The 12,628-nt window shown below is 34.3% G+C and overlaps 1 protein-coding gene across 1 annotated transcript; it reads left to right on the forward strand.

Moving 5' to 3' along the window:
• Window positions 1-8,340: 8,340 nt before the first annotated feature.
• Window positions 8,341-12,159, forward strand: LOC146993196 (uncharacterized). Its single transcript, XM_085808166.1, has 2 exons — window positions 8,341-9,608; window positions 11,063-12,159. Exon 1 carries the CDS (start codon window positions 8,341-8,343, stop codon window positions 9,586-9,588), a length of 1,248 nt encoding a protein of 415 aa, XP_085664292.1. The 3' UTR covers window positions 9,589-9,608; window positions 11,063-12,159.
• Window positions 12,160-12,628: the final 469 nt, after the last annotated feature.

Genomic DNA, 12,628 nt, shown 5'->3' on the forward strand with positions numbered 1-12,628 from the left:
GTTCCTGCGGTCGATACTCTTTTGAGTATTACATGATACACAATGACAGATCATTTTAAGGATTCTGCTGCAATTCCACCAGATATCAGCCCAGAACAGAATAGAGAAAAAATGTCGCACTCACCACCTAACTCACCAATTTCAAAGATCATTGCTTATCCGGAAGAAAGAAAAAAGCTTTTCCAAAATGAAGCAGAAACTGATCAGTTCATCACGTATCTGGAAAAACAATTACACATCCTCTCCACTGTTGAGGAATGCGCTAGACTCTCTGCACTAACTCAAGACATATTAACTAGTGAAACAATTACTTATCATGCTTCACATAGACTGCAACACTTTCTAATATGCATCTTAAACAAAACACGTGTATTAGAAGAAAACCAAGCAATTACTGAAATTGAATATCGTGACCAAAATATTAAAGAATTAGAACAAAAAGTCGACCACTTAATGAACGCCTTACACGGAGAACCATTTAAGGAGCAACGTAAAAGACATAGGCGCCGTTCTTCGGCTTCTACTAACTCCGACACAGAACAACTTGAACCTGCCATTAAAACCGCTAACAGATACAGTGGACTAGAAACAGAAATGAGCGATATTAATATAGACAACAATGAGGAAAAAATGGATAATGAAAGTGAGGGTACACATAATCCGGCGGCCCCTGAGCCCTCGAACAGTAGAAAAATCAGAGTCCCGCCAATTATTATAGATGATGTCCCTCAAGCTGATAAATTCCTGGCTGAGCTTAGTGTTCAAACAGGAAAAACAATTACAGGCCAATTAAAAGGCACCAAATTGCATGTGACTCTCCCTGATGCAGATGCTCACAGATATGTGAGAGAAGTCATTAAGGAGAAAAAGTTAAAATCACACACTTACCAACTTCAAGATGAAAAGGTTTTAAAAATTGTCATACGAGGACTTCCTGTTACTATGGACCATCAGTACATAGTACAAGAATTAAGAAATCAAGGATATGGAGCTACCTACATAACCAATCTTAGAAATAGACGCGAAAACAAACCAATGCCGCTCTTTCTAGTGCATTTGCCAAGAAACGAGCAAAACAAAACCATTTACAACCTCACTTACATTGGCTATCTCAGAGTTACCGTAGAGGCACTTAAAAGAAAACCAGGACCTCCACAGTGCTATAGGTGCCAGGGGTTCTTCCACAACTCATTATTATGTACAAGAGAATGGGTGTGTGTGAGATGTGGGGGCCCACATCGATCGACGTCCGGCGAATGTAAACTAAAACCAGAAGAACCTGCAAGGTGCTGTCACTGCGGGGGACCACATCCTGCGTCCTTTTCCGGTTGCCCGGCTATACCAAAGACAAAAAGGAAAACTGACAATTTCATCCCAAGCCAGCCGCCTGCCAATAACCCCTGGACAAGCAATTCAGAAAATTTCCCGCCACTCACAGAACCAGCTGCTGCAGCCCAGACAGAAACCTCAGAGATAATGCAAAGCTCTGATGACCTCTTCAGTCTCAAATCGCTAAAAGTCATATGGAATGACATCAAAAACGGAATAAAAACAATCAAACAAAAAACTTCAATATTTGACAAAATAGAAATAATAGTGGACATTATTGAAAAAATCACTAGTCACATTTAACTCTCCAGCAGCAAATAATAACAGATACTACAGCAATCTCACGTGGAATGCCAATGGACTTTACTCCAGAAAAGATGAATTAAGCGATCTCATATTAGAATTCGAGCCGGATGTTATTTTAGTGCAGGAAACTCATCTCAAGCCAGCCAGGACGGTCCTCTTTCCTAATTACTTTGCCTACAGATGTGATAGACTCTCAGGACGAGGCGGCGAGGTCATCACGTATGTTAAAAGCAGTATCTCACACTACCACAAGCCAGTGCTCACAAACAGCTTTGAAAACGTCAACGTCATTATCACAATTGACAATACCTCATTTGCAATTACCAATATTTACATACCACCCACAAATCACCTTAACATTACAGAACTCAATAGCCTGATCACTATACACCCCAAATCAATAGCGGGAGGTGACTATAATGCAAAGCACCCTAGCTGGAATCCTGGACGAGCAAACAGAAACGGCAACTTACTTTTTGATCTCATTAATCAAAATCATTACTCACTGCTAGCGCCAGAAGAACCCACGCATTTCTCCCTAAACAGATCTACAATTATTGATTTCTTCATCGCAAGGGATTTTCCATACCAGCATGAAATTACCTCAATCCCAGCACTTTCTTCTGATCACAATCCAGTATTACTGAAAATTTTTACAAATGCTAGCCCTCCTTCACTACTACGCTCAATTGGTGTTACAAACTGGCCCAAATTTACTAATATTATTTCCAGTACAGTCCCAGGCAACCCCCTCATTATTAATAAAGAGGATATTGATAAGGAAATTGAACAATTCACCAATCAGATCAAAACAGCCATTAATGACGCTACTAATACATTCTATGTCAACAGACGTTTCCAACCCCTTCCACGCAACATAAGGGAACAGATTATCATAAAAAATAGAGTACGCAAATTCTGGAAAAACACCCGAGACCCTCAGGCCAAACGCAGACTAAATTCACTCCAAAACAGTATAAAAAGAGCAATCAAGGAGTACAAAAGCAGCAAATGGACAAATTTTCTTAATACACTATCCACTGAAGATAACTCACTGTACGACATCTCTCGTAAACTCAAAAACTCTTATAAGCAAATCCCCCCCTTACATGGACCGTCGGGAATGGTTTACTCTGATCTTGACAAAGCCAACACAATAGCAGATGTCATTCAAGACTCTTTTACACCAAATCCAGCCCCTTATGACAATGATAATATTGATCACGTCAACACAGTGGTTGATAGCTATCTTGGCATTCCAGCTCCACTAAATTTCACCTTTCTTGCCACACCAACACTTGTTGCACAATTTATCAGCGCACTTAAAAATAAGAAAGCCTCTGGCCAAGACAGGATCCCAAATAAGGCATTAAAAATCTCCCCATAAATGGAATTACATACATTACTAAACTCATCAATGCTATTATCAAATATTCATATTTCCCATCAGCCTGGAAAAATGCATCTATCATAGTATTCCCAAAACCCAAACAGAATAATACATTTCCACAGAACTACAGACCAATAAGCCTGCTCAGCAGCCTATCTAAAATCACGGAAAAAATTATTTTGTATTTCATTCACAAAAACATTCCAGTCAGCCATTACACACCCTCAGAACAGTTTGGTTTTCGTCATTCACACAGCACTACACATCAGCTTCTAAGAGTCATCAATTACATTACAGATGGTTACAATGCCAAAATCCCCACAGGAGCAATTTTCTTAGACGTGTCAAAAGCATTTGACAGAGTATGGCATAAAGGACTCATCTACAAACTTATCAAGTTGGACTTCCCAGATCATCTTATTCGACTTATAGCTTCATATCTTAGTAATCGCACATTTACCATCAAAATTCGCAATACGCACTCCTCCATACGACCCATCACAGCTGGCGTCCCCCAGGGAGCAGTTCTTTCCCCCCTACTCTATAATATCTATACATGTGACATACCCAAAGATGACACTATCACACTAGCACTGTTCGCCGATGATACGGCCATTCTCACGAGGGCAATACATACAAATCACATTCGACTTCAATTACAGCATTACCTCATAGCACTCGAGCACTGGTTCACACTTTGGAGAATAGCAATCAACACCAATAAATCAAAAGCAATCATCTTTCGTAAAAGTACCTCTAATTACACCCCAGCACCACCCCAAATTTTTGATGATGATATAGAATGGGTCTCCGAGGTGAAATACCTAGGGATCACTCTGGATAGCAAACTCACCTTTAGGCAACACTTCAGTGCTGTCACAGAAAAATTTAAAATGACAGCGGCCACTATGCGGCCACTCTTAGGCAGACACAGTGTACTTTCCATATCCAACAAAGTCATACTTTACAAAATGATACTCAGACCTGCTCTACTCTATGCCTGCCCTATATGGGGACAAGCGGCAAAAATGCACTTAAAAAAACTACAAATTCTTCAAAACAAAATGCTACGTGAAATTGTAAATGCACCTTGGTTTATCCCAAATAACACCATTCACACAGATCTCAATATCAATACCATTGCAGAATATATACGCAAACTCTCCACCAACTTCTTTCAATCAGTCCAATTTCATCATAATCCAGAAATATCAAACCTTCGATATACTCCAATCCCTGTTGAAAAACACAGGTACCCAGCACATATACTTGTCCCATAACATAGGCATTAATACTGACACCGTCACTACAGCTACCACTATACAAAAACACTACATTACCTTTCACGTCACTACTAGACTAGTGTGGCCCCGCCACCACCGCCTCGCCGGTTGAAGAACGGCTCACCTCAATTCTATACTCAAACACCAGTCTCGGACAGCTCATTAACGAACTCTAACTCCTGATAGTTTTAATATGAAACATAGTAAAAGAGCGCTTCGCGCTCTGACACTATTACAAAGCATATGATCTTCGATCAACCTCAGTTCCAGCCCCCGCGCCATGAAGGAAGGACGTCTCTTCAGCGAGCTGCCATATAATTGCTTATTTCATCCTCTGCTACTACTATCAAGATCTTCAAGCAAAGTTATCAATCTGTTTACTTAAGAATCACATCTCCCGCAGATTTCAAATCTGCCTAAGAATATTTTCATCGCGATCTCAATAATTATTTGCACTCTCCAACACAAGCCACATGCCAATGAGCCTATTAATCGTAAAATCTTTCCTATCCACTTTTTGCTTTAGTGTTTGTACTGTGTATAAAAAATTATAAAAAACCAAAAAAAGTATAAAATATAAAATACAAAAAAAATTTTAAAAACCTAAAAACTTATAAAAAGATTATGATACTTAAGTTTTTATTTTCTCATCCCTATCCCTAAACTTTCTTGAGCCTGTGGCTCCCTCTAGTGTGCATCAAGTAAATCACTTATGCAAAATTTTTCCTATTTCTGAAATTCTTTTAGAAATTCTGATGTGGAGGTAGATGGTTTTGAACCATAGGAACTCCGAAATTTTTAAATCATTGGCATTGTTCTACCTCAGTTCCAGTCTCCGCGCCATGAAGGAAGGACGTCTCTTCAGCGAGCTGCCATATAATTGCTTTATCACCATCACTACCTGCAATCAAGATCTTCTAGCAAAGTTATCAATCTGTTCGCATAGAGTCACATCTCCCGCAGATTTTTTAAAATCTGCCTATGAATATTTTCAACGCGTTCATATTTATTATTTGCACTATCCTACACAAGCCACATGCCAATGAGCCTATTAATCTTAAACTCTTTCCTCTCCGCTTTCTGCTTTAGTGTTGTATTGTGTATAAAATAATTTTATAAAAACCAAAAAAAAGTATAAAATACAAAAAAATTATAAAACCTAAAATTTTATAAAAAATATTATGATACTTAAGTTTTTATTTTCTCATCTCTATCCCTAAACTTTCTTGAGCCAGTGGCTCCCTCTAGTGTACATCAAGTAATTCACTTATGCAAAATTTTTTCCCATTTCTGCTCGCTTTTAGTAATTCTGATGGGGAGGTAAATGGTTTTGAACCATAGGAACTCCGAAATTGTTAAATCATTGGCATTGGAGTGGATGCCGAGGATGAAGGATTGCTTTTCCGATCTGACCGCCATGCCGCCTGACTGCATGAGACCTGAGACCACTGCCGTAATAATTGCTAAATGCCAATTGCTTATCACACGTTCATCTATAATCGCAGGATTAACTCCTATTAATTTTTCGCCTCTGTGCGGGTGTTCTACACCAATATTTTCTTCTACCAACCGGCTGATACAGCATGATAGAAACGGAATGGATTAAGACTCTTAGTAGCCAAGGCCATTTTTGCAACAGTAATTGAATAGAATAGAATGCAGTGGCTCTTTGCTGATTGCTGAAGCTTCTTACGTTGTGCGAACGCTGAAGCAGAATACTTTGATTTTTTTATGGTTTTAAGGTTGGATGTATTTTAGAGAGGTAAGAATACATTACTTTACTTCTGTAAAGTTATATTTTTCTAATTATATCAACGTTTTTAGGCGTATGTTCTAGTATACATGTGTTATTTCTGGTAGAGACAAGGCTGCTGTGCTATGTATAATTTCTTTTTGAATAATGTTGTGTCAGCCCATCGTAGAATAAACGGGCTTCGCATAGTTATATTACCTGATCTGTTTCAGAATAAAACATCTTTTTATGGACCTGTATAAATTTGATGTTATAATATAAGCTAACACAGCTTATTCTTAAAATTTTACATGCCATTAGCTATACACTATAACTACTTACTCCCTTTTATATTTAAAAATAATTAATTTATATTTTATACATAACTATTTACTCCCTTTTATATATTAATTTAAATAAAAACATTTCAGTTATTAAAAGGCCGGGTAGATGCTGTGTACCATTATGTAAGGGAAACTACCCAACAGGACCAAAAGTGTCTGTATTCTCCTTTCCTAAAAATGAAGATTTGAAGAGAGAGTGGCTTTCTGCAATCCAACGGAAAGACTTTTCACCCAAAACGAGTTCAAAGGTAAGTAAAGTAGAGTTATTAATTAATAGTGTAGATTCTAATTACATATAAGGGTTCATTCAGAAATTTTTAAATGATAATATTTTGTTACATAAACCAGGATATACAGAAATAAAGGATTGAAATAGAGCTTTAATCACTGCAAATATTCTCTGGTTCTATCTGTGAAATGAATATTCTTTACTACAAATGCTCAGAATGAACCCTCTGATTTTTAAACTATTACTATTAACATAATGTTTTTTTTTTATTTTTATTTTTATTTTTATTTTCTCTAAAGGTTTGTGAATTGCATTTCAAGGAAAGTGATTTTAAAGTTGAAGCTTCAGCATTTGATTCTAAGAATGGAATTTTGATTTCTGCTCCACTTCAGGTGCGTAGATTAAAAGAAAATACAGTGCCATCAATATTTAAGGACTATCCATCTGTATACAGTTCAAAAAGTAGCACCATTGTACGAGAAGATCCTGATGCAAAAAAAAACTGCCCGCGAGTGCCATAATTTACAGAAAGCATTGCGTGAAAGCCTTAAAGAATATGAAATGTGTAATAATGATTTGAAAATTAATTGTTCTAATGATATTTTGTCATGTATTGATCGCTATGGAATATCAGCATTTTGGCATGTATACACAGTTCCAGATACCTCAACTGTTTGCTTTATTCATATTGTTTTTAGTCCTGGGCCATCAATTGATTATTCTGTAGTTGTGAATGACAATCAAGAAATGTCTGTATTTATTAAAGAAAAATCTATTATGCAATTATCTCCTTACACATTCCCACATAAAGTTACAAATTTTAATGAAATTAGGACTGTTTTAGATAAATTGGCTAATCTTCAAACCAAAGAGTTAAATTCAAAATTAACCATAACAATTGATATAATTAATGAATTACTGCAAACTATCTCTAACGACAAAAATGAGAGCATTATTAAATTTTTGCAAGACCAGATGAATCTTTTACTTTGCCCTAAAAATAATTTTAGATACAATCCTGATGTACTAGTGTTAGCATGCTTGTTAAATACTATATCACCACATGCATATAAATTTTTAAGGGATAGTGGCAGTATTATTATGCCTCATCCTTCGACTTTAAAAAAAATTTGTAGCAATTTAGTATTGTCACCATGTAATGAAACAATTGATGAAAATTTTTTAAAATATATAAAAAATCGTGTAACTTTCCTTGAGGATCGAGAAAGAAAAGTGATTCTTTTGGTAGATGAAATTTATGTTCAGCCATATTTTGATTACAAAGGAGGCTCTGTCGTTGGGGCTGCATTTGATTCTTCCAGTCCGGCAACCAGTGCATTTGCTTTTATGATATCCAGTTTGGAATCTTCATTCAAAGAGGTAGTACATATTATGCCTGTTAACACAATAAATTTTGAAACATTACATTATGTAATTAAAAAAGTGATTAGAGGTCTTGAAAATATGGGAATTATTGTTATTTGTGTTATTACAGACAACAATGCAATAAATAGAAAAGCCATGAGTTTGTTTTCAAATCCACCACGTAATTCATTTGTTTACAAACATCCAATGAATGGGAATAGGCCTCTTTTCTACATAATAGATGCAGTTCATTTATTTAAAAATATAAGGAACAATTGGCTGAACCAGAAAAATCCTGTACATGTATGTTTTTTCCAAATATTGAAGATCTTTCAAAGAAGCACTTCAAAACTGCTTCGTTTATGTCTTTGAGAAAGCTACATGAAATTGAAAATGACCAACTGATTGCATTTTCTATTGGTTTAACTCTAAAAAGTCTTTCACCTTCTAATTTAGAGAAACAAAACATTAAACTGGTTCTTAAGATTTTCAATAAATTTACTATTGAAGGTCTGATTCATTTGGGTCCTTTGCATGAAATACCACACTATTCAGATACATCTGAGTTTATATCCATAATATGCAAATGGTGGGATATTATGAATGTTAAAACTATGTTTAAAGGTATACATCAAAAGAGTGAATTTATGAAGCCATTAACAGCAGATGATTCTGATCCAAAAGTTATTTTCCTCAATCAGTTTCTTAACTGGTTAGATGCATGGGAATCAATGAAATGTTCAACAGGCATGCTTACAAAAGAAACTCATGCAGCTCTCAAACAAACTACTTATGGTATACTGGAGTTGACTAGATATTGTGTTGAAGAGCTTGGAATGAAATATATACTTCCAGGGAAAATTCAGACTGATGCTCTTGAAGCCCGGTTTGGTAAATACAGACAACTTTCTGGTTCTCAGTATCATATTTCAATGAGACAGTTATTAGAATGTGAAAAAAAATTAAGAATACAATCAAGTATTAAGTTAGAATTGATTATTAAAAATACTACTGTCCCTTTAACATCATTTGAATATGATGATAATCTTCATGATATTATAGAATTAGATAATACAGTATATTACCCATCATTAAGTATTACGGAGAGTGATGTGAAGGGCATTAGTAGCCATCTGCCAGTTCTGACTTATTTGGGTGGTTACTGTTGTCATGCAGTTTTAAAGAAAGTAAAATGCTGTACCTGCAAACAAAACATTACAATAAATTCCGCAGTTAATCATGATCAAACGTATGATCTTATAAAGAATCTTGATCGTGGTGGACTCAGGTGGCCAAAACCATTTATTGTAAATATAATTATGTATAATTATTTAATTGTAAATAAGCTGTGTAGTGAAGAATATGAAGATTTTTTGTTGGAACAAAATCAGAGGAAAATTGTAGCAAATTTGACTTTTAAAATTTTAGAATTAAAAGAAATGCTCTTTGATGATATTATTTGTGATAATGGTCATACAAGTGAAAGTATAAGCAAACTGATAATTTGGATATCAACAAATATCATGCTCAAGAATCTTTGCAATAGGAAAAATGACGATATTAAGTCCAATAAAGAAAAAAAAAGAAAACTTCAGACACTTGCAAAGTAACATTGATGCTGTCTTTAAAAGTAAATTTTAAAGTTCTCTCAAACTGCATCTTTGCTAAATATCTACGTGTCATCTTTGGTGAGCAGCTGAGATTTAAGAAGCATGTTTGTTATACATTTAAATTGCTTTATGCCAAAATTTATTTTGGACTTGTATATATTATTCTTTGCTTATTTAACCAAGTTTTTAATATTACTCAAGATTTTATATAATTTTTAATTTGCTTTATACTAAGTTACTTCTCAAGGTCCTGAAATTTCTATATTGTATTTACAAGCGCCTTTGCTAAATATCTACGTGTCATCGTTGCTGAGCAGCTGAGATTTAAGAAGCATATTTATTATACATTTAAATGCTAAATATCATAATTTATTCTGGACTTGTAGATATTATTCTTTGCTTATTTAGTTATTTAACCAAGTTTTTGGCATTACTGAAGATTTTATATTATTTAAAATTTTCTTTATACTCAGTTACTTCTCAAGTTCCCAAAGTTTCTATTTTGTATTTCAATTGTGTTTCTTAAAATGTTCATCATTATTTAAGATTTTGTATCCTGCAATTACATGGCATAGTGTAGTAGTGTAGAAAGAACATATTACATGGCATAGTGTAGTAGTGTAGAAAAAAGACAAATTCCATAATGTCTTCTTTCTGCACAATCTAACTCTAATATTTCTATTTATGCAATAATTGTATGGACTCTTTCTGGATAGTACTACATGTTCAGCTCAAGTAATATTTGCTCTTCACATTATTCACAGTGAATAAGCACAAATCAATCTACTAATATACCCGTGTGGTGACCGGGTGTGAAAGAATAGTCCCAATGTAGCTCATACATGTGGTAAAAGGCGACTAAAATGGGTACCCAGCGTCTGGGGGTATAGCCGGGCACCCTGCCCCTGGGGATTATATCAGGGAACTGGTCCTCCAGGTTGGGGGTTGGGTGTGGGGCTAACTACCCCACCCCATAAAAAATCTCACTGTTAAGAAATCCAAAGATAGAATTAGCCGGACTGCTTCTACTGGAAAACGACTTGGAAATGGCCTAGGGACTTTTCGTTTTGGAACATGAAAAATAAGCAAACAGACTAAAAATTTGAAAAGTTATTGAAATAATTAAATAAAGAATGATGAAGTGTGACTGCAAGGGACGTCCGGTATCCTTTTCTGTCATTGCACTTTTCCTGACATGATAAGGCTCTACCACGTACACTTTGGTAACGAGGCTTGGAAACCTCGGCTAACACCTTGTTGTTTATTAAAAAGAAAAAGAGACATACAGCAATAATTATATTTCATAATAATAATTTTGACCCAAGCTCTATAAATATATTATGATATTAATTTATAAGTCTTTACAAAGTTATATACATAGGTCTTTATAACATTTCACCTGTATAATAGTTATATGATATATGATTTAAGACTAAAAAATAAATTTGTTCTGTTTTTTCTTTCTTTGTTTCAGGTATTCATAACGAAGAAAGGAGTGTTTTTATCATGAAATGGCTCTCAGGTGTAAAAATGCATAGGATATATCTTAGTTTATTGAAGTTAAGAATTGGTGCTTTGTGGACTAAAAAATATGTGCAATATCCATTGTCACACCACTCTGTTCAAGAATATCGATCAGTCCTGAATGATAAAGAAAATGATTAACAAAGGAATATCTAGAACTTGATTGTGTGCATGATTTAATTCCAAATATAAGTATTGGAATAATTCATCCTCCTTATTTTCAACAAAAACTCTTCATTTGGTAATATACATTTGTGCTTATCAGTGTGGTGTCTTGTGTAACAAATCGTCAGTATTATAAAATAGATGGAAAGATCTTTGATTATTGCAAGAGCTTTATGTGCTGAAGAAGTAAAAAAATGTCCCAGATAATTGTGGATATTATGAAACTGAGTATCATAAGAATGGAAAAATATTTCTTAAACAAATTACCTTGTGATGCATGTAATGGGTATGTTTATTTTATTTCATATAACTGTAAATTTAATTATTGATAATAAGCAAACTTTTTTTTTCCCCTAAAATGCCATTGGTGTATTGTCATTATTCTATATTGACATGTATTCTCTTACATTTATCATTGAAACCAGAGATTTTATAATAGAATATGGGAAACTTGTGTTGAAGGCCTGTTGATTGAAATACAAGTGACCATTACATCTTTGGAATTTGCATTCTCATTGCCAATTTTGAAAAGACATTCTTTTACATTTTCTTAAAAAAGTTAACATTCTAATGACTTTAGAAGTAAACATTGGCGACTTCATATGAACCAGTCTCTTGGCGAGTTTAGCAAAAAATTTGCCGATGGCTTCCCCATAACAGAACTGTACTGGATTCTATACCTGAATATTGCATTAAAAGGAGAGAAAACCATTTATTATGAAGATAATAAATGATTCATATTACGAATGTTCATTTCTTATAATGATCGAGTTTTATATTCTTGCATTGTATTTCTTTTGTGTCAACGCAGAATAAATTGTGTCGGATTTCAGTTATAATGATATGTGTAAAGATGCTGTAATAAAATTTGTTATAAATGTACTGTTGTGTATTTTTCTTTAGCAGTTGAATTTATGAAAATTTGTATTATTTTCTAACAAATAAAATTTTATATTTTAATATAAATCCATCTATGGACATTACAACAGATATTATATTCTGGAAAATAATTTATTATGCCTTTTCAAAACTAAGTTTAAAATGAAAACAAACTTGAATGCATAATAATTTTTAATGAATAAATAAAATGTAAAATATGAAAAGTGTTCTGACATGTCACATTAAGACTGCAATCAAATAAAGAATTCTTTATACGTGCATTGGTTTTTGTTTACAATTTGCATAGTCTTGATCTAAATTCATTTTAAAAAATTTGGTGTCATGATGAGTAGTGATTTTAGGTAAAAGTTTACAATTGGGTATCCCTTGTATTTTGGCGATTCTTTTTTGACACCAAGATTGGCGTCAGGAAGGCACAATTTCAAAATGGCCGCTATACAAAACCAAAATA

This window comes from Stegodyphus dumicola, chromosome X1, assembly GCF_044657685.1.
Source record: "Stegodyphus dumicola isolate Sdum_Otavi_A_Nest chromosome X1, ASM4465768v1".
Classification (NCBI taxonomy): Eukaryota; Metazoa; Arthropoda; class Arachnida; order Araneae; family Eresidae; genus Stegodyphus; species Stegodyphus dumicola.

Excerpts from the sequence above, each read along its gene's own strand:
- LOC146993196 (XM_085808166.1), top strand. The coding sequence starts at position 8,341 with ATGTCTTTGAGAAAGCTACATGAAATTGAAAATGACCAACTGATTGCA.